Here is a 26564-nt window from a genome sequence, read left to right on the forward strand (position 1 = left end):
GGCCCGCCGTGCCATTCAAAGGCAAGCAGCTGGTCAAGTGACGTTTTTTTTTCTTTGTTATGCTGAAGCATCCGCACGCTCCCTGTGTGAGTTCAGAGAGTAAATTATCAAACTGAGGAAGCTGTGTGCAGACAGCCAACTGACAGGAAGGAAGGAACAGCTACTACGCTGCAACTCGACACAAACTTCTCACTTTTATCTTCAATTCTTCTTCAAAAGCTGCAGCATTCTTTCATTCTTAGGGCTCAATGGAAATACACACTACAGGCTGGCAAAAAAGGGGGAACTAGAGCTTAGCCGCCCCCCACCCCCCTCACCTCCCTCCTCTTCTCCAGTGCACAATATCCTCTTTTGGACCCAACCAGCCCCCGTTTTTATGTTATCTCTTTTGGTTTTAGTGTGGCACACACACACATGCTGGGGATGAGTGCCTGGGCAGATGGTGCTCAGTGTGTGGACTAGAAGCTGAGACGAGACTGACAGGGACAGACTCCTTGTCCATCATGGGATGCTGCAGTGTGACCCAGAGGCATACTGGAGTGGACGAGGTAGGCCCTGATGAGATCGAGCTCCTGGAAATCCCTGGAGACAATTTCGGGTAAGACACGGACACAAATTCACTGTTAAAAAGCTGAAAAAAACTGGTTAAAAATAGAAAAGTACTGGTAGGAAATTTACACTAATGACAGAACTTTGATGCTGGAACAAAATATTATAATGGAACTAAATCTAAAGTCTGAATTAAGTGATGTTTCATGTGCTTTTCATCATAGATTAAGAAGGAGTGAATCTTTTAGCTATGTTAAAATGTGGTTTTGTGTATGGGTGAGTTCTGGAGGAGGAAGCGGTAACTGTCTGTGAAGTGAAAAGAGCACTGTCCTTTATCAGCTTCTCTTTCAACCCCTGTGGTGTTCTGTGGCATTCAATGTGTCATGTTTCGAAGCTGAAAATGTAAAACACGAGAGGAGGTAGTCTCTTTTGTAACCCTTTTCACAGCTGCAGAGCATTCAGTGGTACCAGGATGTACATGCTACGTGCTTGTTTTTGCACAGTAGCAGGATGTGCTTTCTGACACCTTCCAGGTTCTGTAGTGAGGAAAAGGTTTAAGTATAAACCCTCAAACCATCATGAAAACATGTGCAGAACAACAGTTTACACTCAGATGATGTCCATCCATCACCGCCCAGCACCACAACAAGGCAGGCAAACTAATTGGCTCCTATTTGGTCAACATGAACTTGGGAACTCAGTGATGCTGCACTGATGTGATTAGCAGATTACTATAAGACAATGGCTGCAGCATGGTGGGGTTTAATACAGAGTCAGAGCGGTACAAATCTCCATTGGTTCTCAGGCTGGGGGATTAGCAGAGGCTAATCACAACAGTAGCTACCACTCCTTATGTGCGGCGGTTTGATGATTACTACTTATGACCACATGCCACACATATTTTGCATAAACATATTTTGTGTTTTATAGATATACACTTGATCAGGTGTGTGAAGTTTGCGCTCAAATGTAGATTCAAACCTATCACTGAGGTCCAGTTCCATATATAGTAAATGTTAGTGCGCAAACAATTTACACACTTGTGCCTACAGGAAATGATGAAATTTGTGCATGAATGTGATCAGTGGCATCATGTCATTCAAACTGTAAATTTGGTTTGTCACTGGTAGCAAAACTTCTGACGGAGAGAGCAAAATCTCAGACCTGTTGTCACCACCACCCAGAATTAGTTTCAATTTTTTAATTCATTTTAAGTCCATGTTTATGGGGTCCTGAACGTAGCATCAGTGCCACATAGCACAGCAATTATAGCCTCTAGTCTTCAGAGGAGCCTTGACAAAAAAAACAATCTCCACAAGAAAACACAAACAATGATACAATCAAATTACCATAAATCTCAATGACATGCACCAGATCATTCAAGAGTATATGACTGATCCCTCTTTAAAACTGCTTCAACACGAGTGGAAAATGATTCCATTGATGATTCATTTTGAGTCCTGTGGGTAATGTGTTCCTCTCTGATCCCCCAAACAGAAAAAGATGCCTGTCCAAAGGAGAATTTAAGAGATTCAAGAGACAAAAGGGCACCTTACAATTCCTTCTAGATACTCCCAGAGATGCTGAGCCAGAAATCAAGCTCGAAATGAAACAAAATGATCGAAACCTAAATTTTTCCAAAATTTGAATTGTTAGATTTGAGCCATATCATCTATTGTGATTAGCTCCTGTACTTCCTTTGTGAATTGTATTGCGCAATAGCATAAGTTTACATTATACTAAATAATTAACCATTTTTTGTGTGCATGTCTGTTTTAACGATGCCTGATTTTGTCACTTTTCCTGAATGTGTAAATCCTCGACAGCACATGTTCAAAAACCTGCTTAGAGATAGCATGTGGCATGAAACTGGGACAAAGCTTATGTCTGCAATGGACAACGGCTCCAAAATATGGTGGTAAGGGGTCAGCAGGTGGGTCTGTCTCCGCTGTGACTACTGTAAGCTGATTATGTCTAGCTTCTGCCGGGGGGTCAGGACAAGTCAATGAAATTGTGATATCTTCTATTCTTTACTTATTTTTTTTTAAGCTCACTGAGGTCTGCAGCCAGTCTTAGCATGCACCATTTGGAAATACATACACACAGGGACTCATAATGATTGTTTTCACAGTTTAGAGTCTCTAGTCGACCTGAATCATGTGTCTGTGGACATCAGAACATACCCACACATAACATGCACCCATATCCGTGCTAAAATAATACCGCAGCACAAACCACAGAGCCACTGTGCTTTCAGCATTCACTGCTGAAACGTCACAGTGGTGTCTGGTGAAATGTTTCAGTACATGTGTGTGTTTCTTCAGGGTGTGGAGTCCAGGAGAAACCAGGCTTCAGCTGTCAGTGAGGAACAGCAGAGATGAGCAGCCACTGCACTACCCTTCAATACGGCACATGGAACAAGAGGTCACCGTGTGTGTGTGTGTGTGTGTGTGTGTGTGTGTGTGTGTGTGTGTCTGTGTCTGTGTTTGTGTGTGTTTGTGTGTTATACAGGGCAGTGACAGAGACACAAATGGAAACTTCAGTGGTACTTTTCACAGTAGGAACCCAGCATGTAGCTCACTTTGGGTGAAGATTTTTAACACTTTCTGGTGTTCAAGCAGAGTGTGGTGAGATGTGCCTCACATGAATATCAACAGTTTCCACCCGGTGCTGGTATTTGTGTTGAGGCCAGACACACTCTGTTTACACACTGTTGGAATTTCCATGACAAAAAGCGAGAGATGCTGCATTCCCGGTTTGGTGTGATTCAAACTTTACAGGAAATAAAGGAGAGAGGAAACACTGCCACACAAACTTGAGTTTTCACACTTTTTTCCACTTAAATGAGAAATTGTCTAAATATGGAGCATCCAATCCATTCCACATGAGCTTGTACCTCGAACTGTTCTCGATTCTGATTTAAATTTATACATAGCACATGGTTGTGCAACATTTTGCTCAAACAACAACTTCAACAGTGAAACAGTTCAGTTTGCTGCGTAATGCATGACTCATTGTAATGTGGAATATGGGCACCTATTAGTACTGATGGGGGCAGTGTTTTGCGATGATTTAAAATAAAAACTTTAAGTGTTTGTGGTGGGGTGGACCACTGACCTGTCGCCCTTCACAACTTAATGCACTTCAGAAGAAACAATATACAACAGTCCTCTGAGTCTGACATATAATTGACTTATTAGTGATACATAATTGGTGCCAGAGAGAACTGAAAGCATGGATCAGGGGCTTTCCCTTTAGTACCATTCTCATTACTCGAGCTTAAACTTTTGACAACTCCTTCACCTTTATACACCATTATTTCCAGTATGTTCTGGAAATAATGGTGTATAATGTCTTGAAATATTCATATAAAAAATTACATTTGCATAATTCTGAAAACAGTGTATTTTCTTCACACAAACAAACAATCTCATGAAATGTGATTGATTACATTTAATTTCTAATAATAAATAATCACATTTATATACATTATAATTGATTCCATAACTTTTCTACTAAAAAAATAAGTGTTGAACCATTATTAAACATAATATATGAACAAAATATTGTCCACATGTAATCATCTTGAGAAAAAAAAACGAAACTACAAAATCCATAACAGGTAACGATCAACAGCTATGGGCTGACAGTGAGTTTTGTGTCTGTAGGTGGTGCTGTGGGGCAGAACCAGAGATGAGCTGCACCATAGGATTTACTCCCAGCAGCCAATCAGGGGGTGGGAGGGCCAACCTCCTCACATGTATGGAGAGATTATCCACTCCTCCCTGGTGTCTCTCTACAACAGCTACTCACAGGTAACATGGCACTGCATGGATGGGAGTCAGCAGGGTTATGACATGAGTCTCCTCCAATACATTATCTTACACTCAGTCCAGATTTCAGTGGAAGACCACAGGAAAATCTCCAGAAATATGGGGGCAGGGGCGGGCTGACCATCGGCAGGTTCGGGAGGTTTCGCGAACGGCCGGTCTGTTCCCGTGCGGGGGTCTGAACGTTTTTTCACTCCATAAAATGCAGCATCAGTGTACCGCAACAGCCTGTCCTCGCAGCCGCAGTTGGCACAGAGTGGAACGTAATAGTGATGTGTCGGTCATGAATGAAACGGCTCTTAGAGCCGGCTCTTTGAAGTGAACAACAGGAGCTGGCTGCTGATTGGGAGCCGTTTTTTTTTTTCATTTTCACTTTTTTCTTCAAGCCGCACGTGATTGATCAATGTGTGTTTGCGCTGAGTAGAGGGGAGAGGGGCAGTAGTTACACTCGCAGCAGCTGTAGCACATGAACAGGAGAGCAGGAGGGGGAGAGAGATAGAGAGCCAGGAGCTACGAGAAAAGACAACATCGACGCATTAGAAAGGTATAGTTAAGAAAATGAGTGACACCAGGAAAAGAAGTAGTATAGTAAAGCTTCAAAATAGGCCAAAAAAAGTCATACTTTAGTATGGCCTCAAAATATGCCAAAAAAAGTCATACTTTAGTAAGGCCTCAGAATGTCATAAAAAACGTCATAGTATAGTAAGGCATCAAAAATTGCCAAAAAAGTCATACTTTAGTAAGGTTTCAAAATATCATAAAAAACGACATACCGCGGTATGATGTCAACATATGCCAAAAAAAGTCATACTTTAGTAAGGCCTCAAAATGTCATAAAAAAGGACATACCGCGGTATGACGTCAAAATTTGCGAAAAAAAGTCATGTTTTAGTAAGGCCTCAAAATGTCATAAAAAACGACACGACATCAAAATTTGCGAAAAAAAGTCATGTTTTAGTAAAGCCTCAAAATGTCATAAAAAAGGACATACGTCAAAATTTGCCAAAAAAAGTCATACTTTAGTAAGGCCTCAAAATGTCATAAAAAACGACATACGTCAAAATTTGCCAAAAAAAGTCATACTTTAGTAAGGCCTCAAAATGTCATAAAAAACGACAAACCGCGGTATGACGTCAAAATTTGCCAAAAAAAGTCATACTTTAGTAAGGCCTCAAAATGTCATAAAAAACATCATAGTATAGTATGACGTCAAAATATGCCAAAAAAAGTCATACTTTAGTAAGGCCTCAAAATGTCATAAAAAACGACATACGTCAAAATTTGCCAAAAAAAGTCATACTTTAGTAAGGCCTCAAAATGTCATAAAAAACGACATACCGCGGTATGACGTCAAAATTTGCCAAAAAAGATCATACTTTAGTAAGGCCTCAAAATGTCATAAAAAACGACATACCGCGGTATGACGTCAAAATTTGCCAAAAAAAGTCATACTTTTGTAAGGCCTCAAAATGTCATAAAAAACGTCATAGTATAGTATGACGTCAAAATTTGCCAAAAAAGTCATACTTTAGTAAGGCCTCAAAATGTCATAAAAAACGACATACCGCGGTATGACATCAAAATATGCCAAAAAAAGTCATACTTTAATGAGGCCTCAAAATGTCACAAAAAACGACATACCGTGGTATGACGTCAAAATTTGCCAAAAAAGTCATACTTTAGTTAGGCCTCAAAATGTCATAAAAAACGACATACCGCGGTATGACGTCAAAATATGCCAAAAAAAGTCATTCTTTAGTAAGGCCTCAAAATGTCATAAAAAACGACATACCGCGGTATGACGTCAAAATTTGCCAAAAAAAGTCATACTTTAGTAAGGCCTCAAAATGTCATAAAAAACGACATACCGCGGTATGACGTCAAAATTTGCCAAAAAAAGTCATACTTTTGTAAGGCCTCAAAATGTCATAAAAAACCACATAGTATAGTATGACGTCAAAATATGCCAAAAAAAGTCATACTTTAGTAAGGCCTCAGAATGTCATAAAAAACGTCATAGTATAGTAAGGCATCAAAAATTGCCAAAAAAGTCATACTTTAGTAAGGTTTCAAAATATCATAAAAAACGACATACCGCGGTATGATGTCAACATATGCCAAAAAAAGTCATACTTTAGTAAGGCCTCAAAATGTCATAAAAAAGGACATACCGCGGTATGACGTCAAAATTTGCGAAAAAAAGTCATGTTTTAGTAAGGCCTCAAAATGTCATAAAAAACGACACGACATCAAAATTTGCGAAAAAAAGTCATGTTTTAGTAAAGCCTCAAAATGTCATAAAAAAGGACATACGTCAAAATTTGCCAAAAAAAGTCATACTTTAGTAAGGCCTCAAAATGTCATAAAAAACGACATACGTCAAAATTTGCCAAAAAAAGTCATACTTTAGTAAGGCCTCAAAATGTCATAAAAAACGACATACCGCGGTATGACGTCAAAATTTGCCAAAAAAAGTCATACTTTAGTAAGGCCTCAAAATGTCATAAAAAACATCATAGTATAGTATGACGTCAAAATATGCCAAAAAAAGTCATACTTTAGTAAGGCCTCAAAATGTCATAAAAAACGACATACGTCAAAATTTGCCAAAAAAAGTCATACTTTAGTAAGGCCTCAAAATGTCATAAAAAACGACATACCGCGGTATGACGTCAAAATTTGCCAAAAAAGATCATACTTTAGTAAGGCCTCAAAATGTCATAAAAAACGACATACCGCGGTATGACATCAAAATATGCCAAAAAAAGTCATACTTTAATGAGGCCTCAAAATGTCACAAAAAACGACATACCGTGGTATGACGTCAAAATTTGCCAAAAAAGTCATACTTTAGTTAGGCCTCAAAATGTCATAAAAAACGACATACCGCGGTATGACGTCAAAATATGCCAAAAAAAGTCATTCTTTAGTAAGGCCTCAAAATGTCATAAAAAACGACATACCGCGGTATGACGTCAAAATATGCCAAAAAAAGTCATTCTTTAGTAAGGCCTCAAAATGTCATAAAAAACGACATACCGCGGTATGACGTCAAAATTTGCCAAAAAAAGTCATACTTTAGTAAGGCCTCAAAATGTCATAAAAAACGACATACCGCGGTATGACGTCAAAATTTGCCAGAAAAAATCATACGTCAGTAAGGCCTCAAAATGTCATAAAAAACGACATACCGCGGTATGACGTCAAAATTTGCCAAAAAAAGTCATACTTTTGTAAGGCCTCAAAATGTCATAAAAAATGTCATAGTATAGTAAGGCATCAAAATATGCCAAAAAAAATCATACTTTTGTAAGGCCTCAAAATGTCATAAAAAACGACATACGTCAAAATTTGCCAAAAAAAGTCATACTTTTGTAAGGCCTCAAAATGTCATAAAAAACGTCATAGTATAGTATGACGTCAAAATATGCCAAAAAAAGTCATACTTTAGTAAGGCCTCAAAATGTCATAAAAAACGACATACCGCGGTATGACGTCAAAATATGCAAAAAAAAGTCATTCTTTAGTAAGGCCTCAAAATGTCATAAAAAACGACATACCGCGGTATGACGTCAAAATTTGCCAAAAAAAGTCATACTTTAGTAAGGCCTCAAAATGTCATAAAAAACGACATACCGCGGTATGACGTCAAAATTTGCCAAAAAAAGTCATACTTTTGTAAGGCCTCAAAATGTCATAAAAAACCACATAGTATAGTATGACGTCAAAATATGCCAAAAAAAATCATACTTTTGTAAGGCCTCAAAATGTCATAAAAAACGTCATAGTATAGTATGACGTCAAAATTTGCCAAAAAAAGTCATACTTTAGTAAGGCCTCAAAATGTCATAAAAAACGACATACGTCAAAATTTGCCAAAAAAAGTCATACTTTAGTAAGGCCTCAAAATGTCATAAAAAAACGACATACCGCGGTATGACGTCAAAATTTGCCAAAAAAGATCATACTTTAGTAAGGCCTCAAAATGTCATAAAAAACGACATACATTTGACATGACGTCAAAATTTGCCAAAAAAAGTCATACTTTTGTTAGGCCTCAAAATGTCATAAAAAACGTCATAGTATAGTATGACGTCAAAATTTGCCAAAAAAAGTCATACTTTAGTAAGGCCTCAAAATGTCATAAAAAACGACATACCGTGGTATGACGTCAAAATATGCCAAAAAAAGTCATACTTTAGTAAGGCCTCAAAATGTCATAAAAAACGACATACCGCGGTATGACGTCAAAATATGCCAAAAAAAGTCATACTTTAGTAAGGCCTCAAAATGTCATAAAAAACGACATAGTATAGTATGACGTCAAAATATGCCAAAAAAAATCATACTTTTGTAAGGCCTCAAAATGTCATAAAAAACGACATAGTATAGTATGACGTCAAAATTTGCCAAAAAAAATCATTCTTTAGTAAGGCCTCAAAATGTCATAAAAAACGACATAGTATAGTATGACGTCAAAATATGCCAAAAAAAGTCATACTTTAGTAAGGACTCAAAATGTCATAAAAAACGACATACGTCAAAATTTGCCAAAAAAAGTCATACTTTAGTAAGGCCTCAAAATGTCATAAAAAACGTCATAGTATAGTATGACGTCAAAATTTGCCAAAAATAGTCATACTTTAGTAAGGCCTCAAAATGTCATAAAAAACCACATAGTATAGTATGACGTCAAGATATGCCAAAAAAAGTCATACTTTAGTAAGGCCTCAGAATGTCATAAAAAACGACATAGTATAGTATGACGTCAAAATATGCCAAAAAAAGTCATACTTTTGTAAGGCCTCAAAATGTCATAAAAAACGTCATAGTATAGTAAGGCCTCAAAATATGCCAAAAAAAGTCATACTTTAGTAAGGCCTCAAAATGTCATAAAAAACGTCATAGTATAGTATGACGTCAAAATATGCCAAAAAAAATCATACTTTAGTAAGGCCTCAAAATGTCATAAAAAACGACATAGTATGACGTCAAAATTTGCCAAAAAAAGTCATTCTTTAGTAAGGCCTCAAAATGTCATAAAAAACGTCATAGTATAGTAAGGCATCAAAATATGCCAAAAAAAGTCATACTTTAGTAAGGCCTCAAAATGTCATAAAAAACGACATAGTATAGTATGACGTCAAAATATGCCAAAAAAAGTCATACTTTAGTAAGGCCTCAAAATGTCATAAAAAACGTCATAGTATAGTATGACGTCAAAATATGCCAAAAAAAGTCATACTTTAGTAAGGCCTCAAAATGTCATAAAAAACCACATAGTATAGTATGACGTCAAACTTTGCCAAAAAAAGTCATACTTTTGTTAGGCCTCAAAATGTCATAAAAAACGTCATAGTATAGTAAGGCATCAAAATATGCCAAAAAAAGTCATACTTTAGTAAGGCCTCAAAATGTCATAAAAAACGTCATAGTATAGTAAGGCATCAAAATATGTCAAAAAAAGTCATACTTTAGTAAGGCTTCAAAATGTCATAAAAAACAACATACGTCAAAATATGCCAAAAAAAGTCATACTTTAGTAAGGCCTCAAAATGTCATAAAAAAACGACATACCGCGATATGACGTCAAAATTTGCCAAAAAAAGTCATAGTTTTGTAAAGCCTCAAAATGTCATAAAAAACGTCATAGTATAGTAAGGCATCAAAATATGCCAAAAAAAGTCATACTTTAGTAAGGCCTCAAAATGTCATAAAAAACGACATACCGCGGTATGATATCAAAATTTGCCAAAAAAAGTCATAGTTTAGTAAGGCCTCAAAATGTCATAAAAAACGACTTACTGCGGTATGACGTCAAAATTTGCCAAAAAAGTCATACTTTAGTAAGGCCTAAAAATGTCATAAAAAACCACATAGTATAGTATGACGTCAAAATTTGCCAAAAAAAGTCATACTTTTGTAAGGCCTCAAAATGTCATAAAAAACGTCATAGTATAGTAAGGCATCAAAATATGCCAAAAAAAGTCATACTTTAGTAAGGCTTCAAAATGTCATAAAAAACGACTTACTGCGGTATGACGTCAAAATTTGCCAAAAAAAGTCATACTTTAGTAAGGCCTAAAAATGTCATAAAAAACCACATAGTATAGTATGACGTCAAAATATGCCAAAAAAAGTCATACTTTAGTAAGGCCTCAAAATGTCATAAAAAACGACATACGTATGACGTCAAAATTTGCCAAAAAAAGTCATACTTTTGTAAAGCCTCAAAATGTCATAAAAAACGACATACCGCGGTATGACGTCAAAATTTGCCAAAAAAAGTCATACTTTTGTAAGGCCTCAAAATGTCATAAAAAACGTCATAGTATAGTAAGGCATCAAAATATGCCAAAAAAAGTCATACTTTAGTAAGGCCTCAAAATGTCATAAAAAACGACATAGTATGACGTCAAAATTTGCCAAAAAAAGTCATTCTTTAGTAAGGCCTCAAAATGTCATAAAAAACGTCATAGTATAGTAAGGCATCAAAATATGCCAAAAAAAGTCATACTTTAGTAAGGCCTCAAAATGTCATAAAAAACGACATAGTATAGTATGACGTCAAAATATGCCAAAAAAAGTCATACTTTAGTAAGGCCTCAAAATGTCATAAAAAACGTCATAGTATAGTATGACGTCAAAATATGCCAAAAAAAGTCATACTTTAGTAAGGCCTCAAAATGTCATAAAAAACCACATAGTATAGTATGACGTCAAACTTTGCCAAAAAAAGTCATACTTTTGTTAGGCCTCAAAATGTCATAAAAAACGTCATAGTATAGTAAGGCATCAAAATATGCCAAAAAAAGTCATACTTTAGTAAGGCCTCAAAATGTCATAAAAAACGTCATAGTATAGTAAGGCATCAAAATATGTCAAAAAAAGTCATACTTTAGTAAGGCTTCAAAATGTCATAAAAAACAACATACGTCAAAATATGCCAAAAAAAGTCATACTTTAGTAAGGCCTCAAAATGTCATAAAAAACGACATACCGCGGTATGACGTCAAAATTTGCCAAAAAAGTCATAGTTTTGCAAGGCCTCAAAATGTCATAAAAAACGTCATAGTATAGTAAGGCATCAAAATATGCCAAAAAAGTCATACTTTAGTAAGGCCTCAAAATGTCATAAAAAACGTCATAGTATAGTATGACGTCAAAATTTGCCAAAAAAAGTCATACTTTAATAAGGCCTCAAAATGTCATAAAAAACGACATACCGCGGTATGACGTCAAAATTTGCCAAAAAAAGTCATACTTTAGTAAGGCCTCAAAATGTCATAAAAAACGTCATAGTATAGTAAGGCATCAAAATATGTCAAAAAAAGTCATACTTTAGTAAGGCTTCAAAATGTCATAAAAAACAACATACGTCAAAATATGCCAAAAAAAGTCATACTTTATTAAGGCCTCAAAATGTCATAAAAAACGACATACCGCGATATGACGTCAAAATTTGCCAAAAAAAGTCATAGTTTTGTAAAGCCTCAAAATGTCATAAAAAACGTCATAGTATAGTAAGGCATCAAAATATGCCAAAAAAAGTCATACTTTAGTAAGGCCTCAAAATGTCATAAAAAACCACATAGTATAGTATGACGTCAAAAAAACGACATACCGCGATATGACGTCAAAATTTGCCAAAAAAAGTCATAGTTTTGTAAAGCCTCAAAATGTCATAAAAAACGACATAATATAGTATGACGTCAAAATATGCCAAAAAAAGTCATACTTTAGTAAGGCCTCAAAATGTCATAAAAAACCACATAGTATAGTATGACGTCAAAATATGCCAAAAAAAGTCATACTTTAGTAAGGCCTCAAAATGTCATAAAAAACGACATACCGCGGTATGACGTCAAAATTTGCCAAAAAAAATCATACTTTTGTAAGGCCTCAAAATGTCATAAAAAACGACATACCGCGATATGACGTAAAAATTTGCCAAAAAAGTCATACTTTAGTAAGGCCTCAAAATGTCATAAAAAACGTCATAGTATAGTAAGGCATCAAAATATGTCAAAAAAAGTCATACTTTAGTAAGGCTTCAAAATGTCATAAAAAACAACATACGTCAAAATATGCCAAAAAAAGTCATACTTTAGTAAGGCCTCAAAATGTCATAAAAAACGACATACCGCGATATGACGTCAAAATTTGCCAAAAAAAGTCATACTTTTGTAAAGCCTCAAAATGTCATAAAAAACGTCATAGTATAGTAAGGCATCAAAATATGCCAAAAAAAGTCATACTTTAGTAAGGCCTCAAAATGTCATAAAAAACGACATACCGCGGTATGATATCAAAATTTGCTAAAAAAAGTCATACTTTAGTAAGGCCTCAAAATGTCATAAAAAACGACTTACTACGGTATGACGTCAAAATTTGCCAAAAAAGTCATACTTTAGTAAGGCCTAAAAATGTCATAAAAAACCACATAGTATAGTATGACGTCAAAATTTGCCAAAAAAAGTCATACTTTAGTAAGGCCTCAAAATGTCATAAAAAACGACATACCGCGGTATGACGTCAAAATTTGCCAAAAAAAGTCATACTTTTGTAAGGCCTCAAAATGTCATAAAAAACGTCATAGTATAGTAAGGCATCAAAATATGCCAAAAAAAGTCATACTTTAGTAAGGCCTCAAAATGTCATAAAAAACGACATACCGCGGTATGACGTCAAAATTTGCCAAAAAAAGTCATACTTTTGTAAGTCCTCAAAATGTCATAAAAAACGACATACATGACGTCAAAATTTGCCAAAAAAAGTCATACTTTAGTAAGGCCTCAAAATGTCATAAAAAACGACATAGTATAGTAAGGCATCAAAATATGCCAAAAAAAGTCATACTTTTGTAAGGCCTCAAAATGTCATAAAAAACGTCATAGTATAGTAAGGCATCAAAATATGCCAAAAAAAGTCATACTTTAGTAAGGCCTCAAAATGTCATAAAAAACGACATACCGCGGTATGACATCAAAATTTGCCAAAAAAAGTCATAGTTTTGTAAGGCCTCAAAATGTCATAAAAAACGACCTACCATGATATGACGTCAAAATTTGCCAAAAAAAGTCATAGTTTTGTAAGGCCTCAAAATGTCATAAAAAACAACATAGTATAGTAAGGCATCAAAATATGCCAAAAAAAAGTCATACTTTAGTAAGGCCTCAAAATGTCATAAAAAACAACATACGTCAAAATATGCCAAAAAAAGTCATACTTTAGTAAGGCCTCAAAATGTCATAAAAAACGACATACCGCGGTATGACGTCAAAATTTGCCAAAAAAAGTCATACTTTTGTAAGGCCTCAAAATGTCATAAAAAACCACATAGTATAGTATGACGTCAAAATATGCCAAAAAAAGTCATACTTTTGTAAGGCCTCAAAATGTCATAAAAAACGACATACCGCGGTATGACGTCAAAATTTGCCAAAAAAAAGTCATTCTTTAGTAAGGCCTCAAAATGTCATAAAAAACGACATAGTATAGTATGACGTCAAAATATGCCAAAAAAAGTCATACTTTAGTAAGGCCTCAAAATGTCATAAAAAACGACATACCGCGATATGACGTCAAAATTTGCCAAAAAAAGTCATAGTTTTGTAAGGCCTCAAAATGTCATAAAAAACCACATAGTATAGTAAGGCATCAAAATATGCCAAAAAAAGTCATACTTTAGTAAGGCCTCAAAATGTCATAAAAAAACGACATACCGCGGTATGACGTCAAAATTTGCCAAAAAAAATCATACTTTAGTAAGGCCTCAAAATGTCATAAAAAATGTCATAGTATAGTAAGGCATCAAAATATGCCAAAAAAAATCATACTTTTGTAAGGCCTCAAAATGTCATAAAAAACGACATACGTCAAAATTTGCCAAAAAAAGTCATACTTTAGTAAGGCCTCAAAATGTCATAAAAAACGTCATAGTATAGTATGACGTCAAAATATGCCAAAAAAAGTCATACTTTTGTAAGGCCTCAAAATGTCATAAAAAACGTCATAGTATAGTAAGGCATCAAAATTTGCCAAAAAAAGTCATACTTTAGTAAGGCCTCAGAATGTCATAAAAAACGACATAGTATAGTATGACGTCAAAATATGCCAAAAAAGTCATACTTTAGTAAGGCCTCAAAATGTCATAAAAAACGTCATAGTATAGTATGACGTCAAAATATGCCAAAAAAAGTCATACTTTTGTAAGGCCTCAAAATGTCATAAAAAACGTCATAGTATAGTAAGGCATCAAAATATGCCAAAAAAAGTCATACTTTAGTAAGGCCTCAAAATGTCATAAAAAACCACATAGTATAGTATGACGTCAAAATATGCCAAAAAAAGTCATACTTTTGTAAGGCCTCAAAATGTCATAAAAAACGACATACCGCGGTATGACGTCAAAATTTGCCAAAAAAAAGTCATTCTTTAGTAAGGCCTCAAAATGTCATAAAAAACGACATAGTATAGTATGACGTCAAAATATGCCAAAAAAAGTCATACTTTAGTAAGGCCTCAAAATGTCATAAAAAACGACATACCGCGGTATGACATCAAAATTTGCCAAAAAAAGTCATAGTTTTGTAAGGCCTCAAAATGTCATAAAAAACGTCATAGTATAGTAAGGCATCAAAATATGCTAAAAAAAGTCATACTTTAGTAAGGCCTCAAAATGTCATAAAAAACAACATACGTCAAAATATGCCATAAAAAGTCATACTTTAGTAAGGCCTCAAAATGTCATAAAAAACGACTTACTGCGGTATGACGTCAAAATTTGCCAAAAAAAGTCATACTTTTGTAAGGCCTCAAAATGTCATAAAAAACGTCATAGTATAGTAAGGCATCAAAATATGCCAAAAAAAGTCATACTTTAGTAAGGCCTCAAAATGTCATAAAAAACGACATACCGCGATATGACGTCAAAATTTGCCAAAAAAAGTCATAGTTTTGTAAGGCCTCAAAATGTCATAAAAAACGTCATAGTATAGTAAGGCATCAAAATATGCCAAAAAAAGTCATACTTTAGTAAGGCCTCAAAATGTCATAAAAAACGACATACCGCGGTATGACGTCAAAATTTGCCAAAAAAAGTCATACTTTAGTAAGGCCTCAAAATGTCATAAAAAATGTCATAGTATAGTAAGGCATCAAAATATGCCAAAAAAAATCATACTTTTGTAAGGCCTCAAAATGTCATAAAAAACGACATACGTCAAAATTTGCCAAAAAAAGTCATACTTTAGTAAGGCCTCAGAATGTCATAAAAAACGACATAGTATAGTATGATGTCAAAAGATGCCAAAAAAAGTCATACTTTAGTAAGGCCTCAAAATGTCATAAAAAACGACATACCGCGGTATGACGTCAAAATTTGCCAAAAAAATCATACTTTTGTAAGGCCTCAAAATGTCATAAAAAACCACATAGTATAGTATGACGTCAAAATATGCCAAAAAAAATCATACTTTTGTAAGGCCTAAAAATGTCATAAAAAACGACATACCGCGGTATGACGTCAAATTTTGCCAAAAAAAGTCAGACTTTTGTAAGGCCTCAAAATGTCATAAAAAACGTCATAGTATAGTATGACATCAAAATATGCCCAAAAAAATCATACTTTTGTAAGGCCTCAAAATGTCATAAAAAACGACATACCGCGGTATGACGTCAAAATTTGCCAAAAAAAAGTCATTCTTTAGTAAGGCCTCAAAATGTCATAAAAAACGACATAGTATAGTATGACGTCAAAATATTCCAAAAAAAGTCATACTTTAGTAAGACCTCAAAATGTCATAAAAAACGACATACCGCGGTATGACGTCAAAATTTGCCAAAAAAAGTCATACTTTAGTAAGGCCTCAAAATGTCATAAAAAACGTCATATTATAGTATGACATCAAAATTTGCCAAAAAAAGTCATACTTTAGTAAGGCCTCAAAATGTCATAAAAAACGACATACCGCGATATGACGTCAAAATTTGCCAAAAAAAGTCATAGTTTTGTAAGGCCTCAAAATGTCATAAAAAACGTCATAGTATAGTAAGGCATCAAAATATGCCAAAAAAAGTCATACTTTAGTAAGGCCTCAAAATGTCATAAAAAACGACATACCGTGGTATGACGTCAAATTTTGCCAAAAAAAGTCAGACTTTTGTAAGGCCTCAAAATGTCATAAAAAACGTCATAGTATAGTATGACATCAAAATATGCCCAAAAAAATCATACTTTTGTAAGGCCTCAAAATGTCATAAAAAACGACATACCGCGGTATGACGTCAAAATTTGCCAAAAAAAAGTCATTCTTTAGTAAGGCCTCAAAATGTCATAAAAAACGACATAGTATAGTATGACGTCAAAATATTCCAAAAAAAGTCATACTTTAGTAAGACCTCAAAATGTCATAAAAAACGACATACCGCGGTATGACGTCAAAATTTGCCAAAAAAAGTCATACTTTTGTAAGGCCTCAAAATGTCATAAAAAACGTCATAGTATAGTAAGGCATCAAAATATGCCAAAAAAAGTCATACTTTAGTAAGGCCTCAAAATGTCATAAAAAACGACTTACCGCGGTATGACGTCAAACTTTGCCAAAAAAAGTCATACTTTAGTAAGGCCTCAAAATGTCATAAAAAACGACATAGTATAGTAAGGCATCAAAATATGCCAAAAAAGTCATACTTTTGTAAGGCCTCAAAATGTCATAAAAAACGACATACCGCGATATGACGTCAAAATATGCCAAAAAAAGTCATACTTTAGTAAGGCCTCAAAATGTCATAAAAAACGTCATAGTATAGTATGACGTCAAAATATGCCAAAAAAAATCATACTTTTGTAAGACCTCAAAATGTCATAAAAAACGACATACCGCGGTATGACGTCAAATTTTGCCAAAAAAAGTCAGACTTTTGTAAGGCCTCAAAATGTCATAAAAAACGTCATAGTATAGTATGACGTTAAAATATGCCAGAAAAAATCATACGTCAGTAAGGCCTCAAAATGTCATAAAAAACGACATACCGCGGTATGACGTCAAAATTTGCCAAAAAAAGTCATACTTTTGTAAGGCCTCAAAATGTCATAAAAAACGTCATAGTATAGTAAGGCATCAAAATATGCCAAAAAAAGTCATACTTTAGTAAGGCCTCAAAATGTCATAAAAAACGACATACCGCGGTATGATGTCAAAATTTGCCAAAAAAGTCATACTTTAATAAGGCCTCAAAATGTCATAAAAAACGACTTACTGCGGTATGACGTCAAAATTTGCCAAAAAAGTCATACTTTAGTAAGGCCTAAAAATGTCATAAAAAACCACATAGTATAGTAAGGCATCAAAATATGCCAAAAAAAGTCATACTTTAGTAAGGCCTCAAAATGTCATAAAAAACGACTTACCGCGGTATGACGTCAAAATTTGCCAAAAAAAGTCATACTTTAGTAAGGCCTCAAAATGTCATAAAAAACCACATAGTATAGTATGACATCAAAATTTGCCAAAAAAAGTCATACTTTAGTAAAGCCTCAAAATGTCATAAAAAACGACATACCGCGATATGACGTCAAAATTTGCCAAAAAAAGTCATAGTTTTGTAAGGCCTCAAAATGTCATAAAAAACGTCATAGTATAGTAAGGCATCAAAATATGCCAAAAAAAGTCATACTTTAGTAAGGCCTCAAAATGTCATAAAAAACGACATACCGCGGTATGACGTCAAAATTTGCCAAAAAAAGTCATACTTTTGTAAGGCCTCAAAATGTCATAAAAAATGTCATAGTATAGTAAGGCATCAAAATATGCCAAAAAAAATCATACTTTTGTAAGGCCTCAAAATGTCATAAAAAACGACATACGTCAAAATTTGCCAAAAAAAGTCATACTTTAGTAAGGCCTAAAAATGTCATAAAAAACGACATAGTATAGTATGACGTCAAAATATGCCAAAAAAAGTCATACTTTAGTAAGGCCTCAAAATGTCATAAAAAACGACATACCGCGGTATGACGTCAAAATTTGCCAAAAAAAGTCACAGTTTTGCAAGGCCTCAAAATGTCATAAAAAACGTCATAGTATAGTAAGGCATCAAAATATGCCAAAAAAAGTCATACTTTAGTAAGGCCTCAAAATGTCATAAAAAACGACATACCGCGGTATGACGTCAAAATTTGCCAAAAAAAGTCATACTTTTGTAAGGCCTCAAAATGTCATAAAAAACGTCATAGTATAGTAAGGCATCAAAATATGCCAAAAAAAGTCATACTTTAGTAAGGCCTCAAAATGTCATAAAAAACGACTTACCGCGGTATGACGTCAAACTTTGCCAAAAAAAGTCATACTTTAGTAAGGCCTCAAAATGTCATAAAAAACGACATAGTATAGTAAGGCATCAAAATATGCCAAAAAAGTCATACTTTTGTAAGGCCTCAAAATGTCATAAAAAACGACATACCGCGATATGACGTCAAAATATGCCAAAAAAAGTCATACTTTAGTAAGGCCTCAAAATGTCATAAAAAACGTCATAGTATAGTATGACGTCAAAATATGCCAAAAAAAATCATACTTTTGTAAGACCTCAAAATGTCATAAAAAACGACATACCGCGGTATGACGTCAAATTTTGCCAAAAAAAGTCAGACTTTTGTAAGGCCTCAAAATGTCATAAAAAACGTCATAGTATAGTATGACGTTAAAATATGCCAGAAAAAATCATACGTCAGTAAGGCCTCAAAATGTCATAAAAAACGACATACCGCGGTATGACGTCAAAATTTGCCAAAAAAAGTCATACTTTTGTAAGGCCTCAAAATGTCATAAAAAATGTCATAGTATAGTAAGGCATCAAAATATGCCAAAAAAAACATACTTTTGTAAGGCCTCAAAATGTCATAAAAAACGACATACGTCAAAATTTGCCAAAAAAAGTCATACTTTAGTAAGGCCTAAAAATGTCATAAAAAACGACATAGTATAGTATGACGTCAAAATATGCCAAAAAAAGTCATACTTTAGTAAGGCCTCAAAATGTCATAAAAAACGACATACCGCGGTATGAAGTCAAAATTTGCCAAAAAAAGTCATACTTTTGTAAGGCCTCAAAATGTCATAAAAAACGACATAGTATAGTATGACGTCAAAATTTGCCAAAAAAAGTCACAGTTTTGCAAGGCCTCAAAATGTCATAAAAAACGTCATAGTATAGTAAGGCATCAAAATATGCCAAAAAAAGTCATACTTTAGTAAGGCCTCAAAATGTCATAAAAAACGACATACCGCGGTATGACGTCAAAATTTGCCAAAAAAAGTCATACTTTTGTAAGGCCTCAAAATGTCATAAAAAACGTCATAGTATAGTAAGGCATCAAAATATGCCAAAAAAAGTCATACTTTAGTAAGGCCTCAAAATGTCATAAAAAACGTCATAGTATAGTATGACGTCAAAATATGCCAAAAAAAGTCATACTTTTGTAAGGCCTCAAAATGTCATAAAAAACGTCATAGTATAGTAAGGCATCAAAATATGCCAAAAAAAGTCATACTTTAGTAAGGCCTCAAAATGTCATAAAAAAACGACATACGTCAAAATTTGCCAAGAAAAGTCATACTTTAGTAAGGCCTCAAAATGTCATAAAAAACGACATAGTATAGTATGACGTCAAAATATGCCAGAAAAAATCATACGTCAGTAAGGCCTCAAAATGTCATAAAAAACGACATACCGCGGTATGACGTCAAAATTTGCCAAAAAAAGTCATACTTTTGTAAGGCCTCAAAATGTCATAAAAAACGTCATAGTATAGTAAGGCATCAAAATATGCCAAAAAAAGTCATACTTTAGTAAGGCCTCAAAATGTCATAAAAAAACGACATACGTCAAAATTTGCCAAAAAAAGTCATACTTTAGTAAGGCCTCAAAATGTCATAAAAAACGACATAGTATAGTATGACGTCAAAATATGCCAGAAAAAATCATATTTCAGTAAGGCCTCAAAATGTCATAAAAAACGACATACCGCGGTATGACGTCAAAATTTGCCAAAAAAAGTCATACTTTTGTAAGGCCTCAAAATGTCATAAAAAACGACATAGTATAGTATGACGTCAAAATATGCCCAAAAAAAAAATCATACTTTTGTAAGGCCTCAAAATGTCATAAAAAACGACATAGTATAGTATGACGTCAAAATATGCCAAAAAAAGTCATACTTTAGTAAGGCCTCAAAATGTCATAAAAAACGACATGTTATGTATGTTGTCAAAATTTGCCAAAAAAAGTCATACTTTTGTAAGGCCTCAAAATGCCATAAAAAACGTCATAGTATAGTAAGGCATCAAAATTTGCCAAAAAAGTCATACTTTAGTAAGGCCTCAAAATGTCATAAAAAACGTCATAGTATAGTATGACGTCAAAATTTGCCAAAAAAAGTCATACTTTAATAAGGCCTCAAAATGTCATAAAAAATGACATACCGTGGTATGATGTCAAAATTTGCCAAAAAAGTCATACTTTTGTAAGGCCTCAAAATGTCATAAAAAACGACATACCGCGGTATGACATCAAAATTTGCCAAAAAAAGTCATACTTTAGTAAGGCCTCAAAATGTCATAAAAAACGACATAGTATAGTATGACGTCAAAATATGCCAAAAAAAGTCATACTTTAGTAAGGCCTCAAAATGTCATAAAAAACGACATACTGTGGTATAACGTCAAAATATGCCAAAAAAAGTCATACTTTAGTAAGGCCTCAAAATGTCATAAAAAACGACATAGTATAATAAGGCATCAAAATTTGCCAAAAAAAGTCATAGTCATGGTCTCAAAATGTAATTTAATTTATTCAACAAAACAATCTGAAGAGCCGCTTGGGAGCAGAATGAGCCAGCCATTTTTAGTTAGCCGAGTCAAAAGAGCCGGTTCTCTAAAAAGAGCCAGTATTCCCATCACTAGAACGTAACTTTAGACTGGGATGATTCCGTACCGCTGGACTGGGTCAGACTAATATTTTGTACATTAAGGGGGGATACAAGCGGCCCCTCCTAATTTGAGCTGATCTCTGTTTCTACTGAAATGTGATTGGCTCAGTCGTCAAACTGTCAAAAGAAAACAAGAAGAATGAGCAGGGTAAATTAAGAAAGAAGCCACACACACACACACTTTTATTTGACCAAAACTACATATAAGGAACACACAAAGCAGCTTCTTTTCCATGTTTTCATGCTACCAAATAAAGCAGAAATGTAACAGATTTGCCAGTCTTTTTGCCTCTGTTCTCTGCACACACACATACAGTAGTTTTAATTCTTAAACAAACATATTGTTTGAGTATGCATAGTATGTGTGAGCATATGTAGCTTACTTTAGTACACTCTACTGACTGTATATCATGTATATTATTAGATTGTTTTCATATTGCAAATAAAGTATTCATGTTAAAATCACAGCTCCACTTGCGTCCTTTGTGCGATCGGATAAAAGGCCTCTCCAAACCAAGCTCCCGGGCTGAATTTCAGCCCCAGCCTGCCCCTGCTAGGGGGCCATAATTTTAATGGTTTGTTGGTTGTAAAAGTGATCTAGCTGTTGGGCTCCATACAGCTCAACAAAGTGAAGATTAAAAGACAAACGTCTGTGTGACATCTTTTTGTTGAAAAATAGTAACACAGCTTAGTTTCATTGTTGTGAACACAAGAAGACAAACTGTTTCCAGACTGTGAGTTCATGAAGTCAGGTTTAAATGCTGCATTATATTTGTCTCTGCAGGAAACCAGCGAACACTTCCTGGTGTTGTTCTCATTTCACCTGCTCATCCTCTCTCTGGACCACTTACGACAAGACTTGATCTATGAGGTATTCTGTGGGGAATATAACTTTAAAATGATAATCGTTCAGAAATGCGAAATAAAACTAGGAAAACAATGGTTTTATGTTTGAACACAGGATGCAAACAAAAAGCGAAAACTCACAGTCTGTTCATTCTCAGCAGCATTGCTTTGTCTTCTCTTATCTCACAGGGCATCCTCCCCCTTTCTGGACTTACCTTCCAAGCTGCCTCCGTGGACCCTGACACGTCACATTCACCACACATGTTTGAGATTAGCGGTGAATCAGTGGAAATTACCAAGTTCAGCTAAGACATGGCAACACAGTGTAAAATACTGAGCGTGATTTATGTTGTTCCCTCTTTCATCCAGGTCCAATGGTGGATTCCAAGGTGTTCATATGTTCCAGTGCTGCAGAGCTACAGAAATGGAAGCAGCAAATAGAAGACAGGAGATTTAAATCAATGACAAAACCCATGAGTCCCTCTCTCTGCGCCCTCTCCTATCTAGTAAATTAACTCTTTTATTTCTGGTTATAACCATAAAGGCCAAAAAAAAAAAAAAAAAAAAAAAAAAACAAACAGCCTGGTTAATAAATTGTTCATGTTTCTCCCCCAGTTACCATGTGATGTGCGCTGGAAAAGAGAAGAACTGCTTCAATACCTACTACAAGCACCGATATGGCAGTGGGAGGGCTCGCCCATACAGCACATGGGTCAGCCAGGATACATATCTCCTGTCCATATAATCAACTCACAGAGACAGGTAATCAATCTTTCTCTCACTCAGTGTTAATAATCTGCTCTACAGTATTACTTCACAGAGTCAAAAAGTAAATAGTACTACACACATTACACATTATAGTACACAAACATGTTAGTACAGTAAGAAACAACCAGTTGTATGCACAGTACTGTACTGTACATCACTGTATATCACTGTACATGAAGTAATAACTTCATGTACAGTGATTATGACTAAGAGAAGAACATGTGGTTTGACAGGAAAAATCTGTTCCACTGTTCATTTCCACTTTTTATTTTACACTGCATTAACATTGTATTACACAGAGGTTAAGATGCAGTGAATGTCAATTCTATTCAGATATGTAAACAAAGCAGAACCACAACAGCAATATGAAGTCATGGGGAAAAAAAAACAACAAACCAAAAACACCAAAACTAAACACATCTGCCAACCTGCTGCTGACACTCTTCATGGTTCTCCTTAACTGACCTGGTAACTAATGATACTAATTTACACAGATCAGATCATTTGGCAGAAACTTTTAGTGTCAGGCTCCACATAAATTATTATTATTATTTTTTTTAACTCATGTCCTTTCTGGCCTTTCATACTAACCACATTATACTAAATGATATACCAATTACAAGAATCCTTCTTCCTTTTGTGTAAGAAATCAGAACCACATGCAAATTTCCTTTCTGTTGAAATGAGATTGTATCTTAATAAACTGAGATATTTCGTGCCAAACAAGTTTCCTCTGAAATCTGATCTACTGCCCCACAATATGGCATGCACCGTAAAGATTCTCATTATATAATTATTTGTTATGACAACTGTACTAGTTTCAACACGGAAGTGATTTAATTATATTAAAGGATAATTCAGATTTATTACAACTTGTGTCTTATCGGTCATGTAAGTGTGATGGGGCAAAAAAAACAAAAACATGCGTGACGATCAAACACATGGTAAGATAACAGTATCAGTTAATCTAAACCACTTTGTTTAGGGGTAAAACTGAAACTGAGTGCAGCAGAAATGCTGGTAATAACTGCGCTGCTTAAAAACTCTAAGTGTTCACTTTTGTTTTTATTTCTGAAGAATTTTTGCTAACGTAGGAATTTGTTTACAGTCTGTCTGATCATCTGACTTCTTGTAATTCTTGCCCCCTCTGACTTATTATAATTATCATTATTATTATTATTGTTGTTGTTGTTATCAATGCTAATAAGAATGATGGACAAAGTTACAAAAGTAAGATGCAAGTTGTAATACATGTACATATGTTGAATATCATAAATATCCATAAGCAGAGAATATCAAGTGTCACAGTACTGTGTCAATGGCATTAGCTGGGTTGAAAAGATGGCAGTAACTGTGGTTTTGTCCTCTCAGGGACCCCAAGAAAGACTGATGGTTCTCTTCCCTCACGACATCCTGCTGCTGTCAGTTGAAAAACAGCTGAACATAAGATATGAGGTAGTGTAAAATGACTCTATGGGAAAAATCCATAATAATACCTCCTCCATCGCTGTGGTATAACTACGTGTCCAGGTAGTCATTGCACAGCGCTTGTTCTTTTGACACATGACACATGACATATAGCAAGGGTGGAACATTTTGTAACTCAAACCTGCCGCCTGCAACATCAGTAAACGTATTTCAGTCAGCAGCTAAAATTAAATACTTACTTTACAATAATTTTAATGATTTTATAAAGGAGAAAATTCCTGCACAATTTTCAGAATTTCTTTTTTCTCTGTGTCCTCTCTAACAGGGCAGGCTGCCTCGACAAGGCATCAGAGCAGTGGAGCAGTCAGCATTTTCTGGACGACTGGAGTTTGAGCTGATAGGTATACTGTACAAACATGAAAGAAAGAAAACTTTTTTTTTTTTTTTTAGCTAGAAGTAAAATTGGATTATAGCAAAACTACCTGCAGTGATGATCACAGTCATTTCTTATAATCACTGTTTTGTTTTAGGTGAGCTGGTGGAGCCCCTGCAGGTCTCTTGTACCTGCCTGGAGGATTATCAGAACTGGATTTTCCAATTACAACAGGTTAGATTGAAGAATATATTAGACTGCTGCTATGGTCCTTTGAACTGAACATACACAAGATATACACAACTGATTCAATAATGTTTAAAGCTGCATTAAATGGGCAGCAGAACACCATAAAAACACAACATCTGACATATGAACACATTATTTGCTGTGAGCAGGTCAACCAGATTTTTATTTTTCAGATTTAGTTTTTTTTTTTTTGTTGTCAATTGTTTGACTGTTTTTTAGATATTATCCAGCATTTCACAGGAAAAAAAAGCTAAGATTTGAAGCTGCTATAAGCAAGCAGCCACAGAGCGTTTCAGCATCTTTCAGCTCATCGTTTTGTTTTGTTTGCAGCTTGTTTATGCTGCTCCACAGTAGCCAAAAGCTTAGTCAAAGCAGGTTTTAGATTCAAGAGTAGGTAACACATCCTGCAGTTTTCCTAGCTCCTAGGCAGCCACTGGTTTGGTTTGGTTTGGTATGAAAATTAACTTGTTCAAACTTGTTTGAGATCAAGAGCTTACTTTAGTTGATTTTTTTTTTTTTTTTTTTTTGTCCATTTTGACCCATTTCTTGATTCGGTGAAAAAATACTTTCTGAAGTTGTGTTTGCAAAAAACATTCATGTGTGCCAAGGTGAAGTCTAATAACCTTAATTATGAAGCCACTGTGCATCAACAAGGTTTTTGTCTTTGATCTGCAGCCAGACAGAAGCAGCCACACTACTGTGAGTCAAGCTGCACCTCCAATCATGCCAAAGCTGCATAGGAGCAGGAAGGAGCCCCGGGAACCGATGATACCTGCCGAACAGTGTCACATCAATGGACGTAGCTGAATGTTTCCAGAACGTGGAAAAGCTTTAAATTTCACTGTAATTACAAATCTAAAAATAACTGTGTAGATAGCATGTACATATTACTCTTGTGTCTAATTGTGCCACAAAATGGAAGTACAGCAGAGACAGAACTGACAGTCTGAAACATTCTCACCCTAATTTTGATGTATTTGGGTGATTTCGTCACTCTGAGTGGCTGAAAAGATACTCACAGTCCTCTTTCATGTGGGGACAAACAGAAACAAGGCCATGACCTAATTTAAGAGCAGATCACAGCTGGAGAAATGTTAGATGTAGAGTATGTAGAGCATGTAAAGGTTTCAAAAGCAACTTAGAAATGAACAAACTGTACATACAGACATGGGCATAACAGTTTACCTTTTCAAAAATAAACTGTTTATAAATTCTAATGTACAGAGTTTGAAAAAAATCATTATTTCAACATAACATAAAATGGAAGTATCTGTTTTTATTTCAGTGGTTAAACATTTACAGTAGAGTGGAGAAATCCAGTAAACATCCAGTGTATTACAGTATTTATATTCATTGTGGTATTAGAAATTACTCTGACTGCAAAGTTTATAGCTATGGAATGTCATAATATCTGTTACATCTCTTTTTCATATAAATTACTGTCAAAAAAGTAAAGGAACCATTTTCTACTCTTTATACATGAAGCCATCTACAGAAAAGTACATTTACATCAGAATCTCCTTAGAGA

The 26564-nt window shown here is 34.9% G+C and overlaps 1 protein-coding gene across 1 annotated transcript; it reads left to right on the forward strand.

The window, feature by feature from the left end:
- Positions 1-59: 59 nt before the first annotated feature.
- On the forward strand, positions 60-26396 carry LOC121194719 (probable pleckstrin homology domain-containing family N member 1). Its single transcript, XM_041057721.1, has 11 exons — positions 60-598; positions 2874-2973; positions 4218-4364; positions 22157-22243; positions 22408-22495; positions 22588-22724; positions 22834-22980; positions 24358-24441; positions 24740-24815; positions 24945-25021; positions 25712-26396. Exons 1-11 carry the CDS (start codon positions 504-506, stop codon positions 25841-25843), a joined length of 1170 nt encoding a protein of 389 aa, XP_040913655.1. The 5' UTR covers positions 60-503; the 3' UTR covers positions 25844-26396.
- Positions 26397-26564: the final 168 nt, after the last annotated feature.

This window comes from Toxotes jaculatrix, chromosome 2 (genome assembly GCF_017976425.1).
Source record: "Toxotes jaculatrix isolate fToxJac2 chromosome 2, fToxJac2.pri, whole genome shotgun sequence".
Classification (NCBI taxonomy): Eukaryota; Metazoa; Chordata; class Actinopteri; family Toxotidae; genus Toxotes; species Toxotes jaculatrix.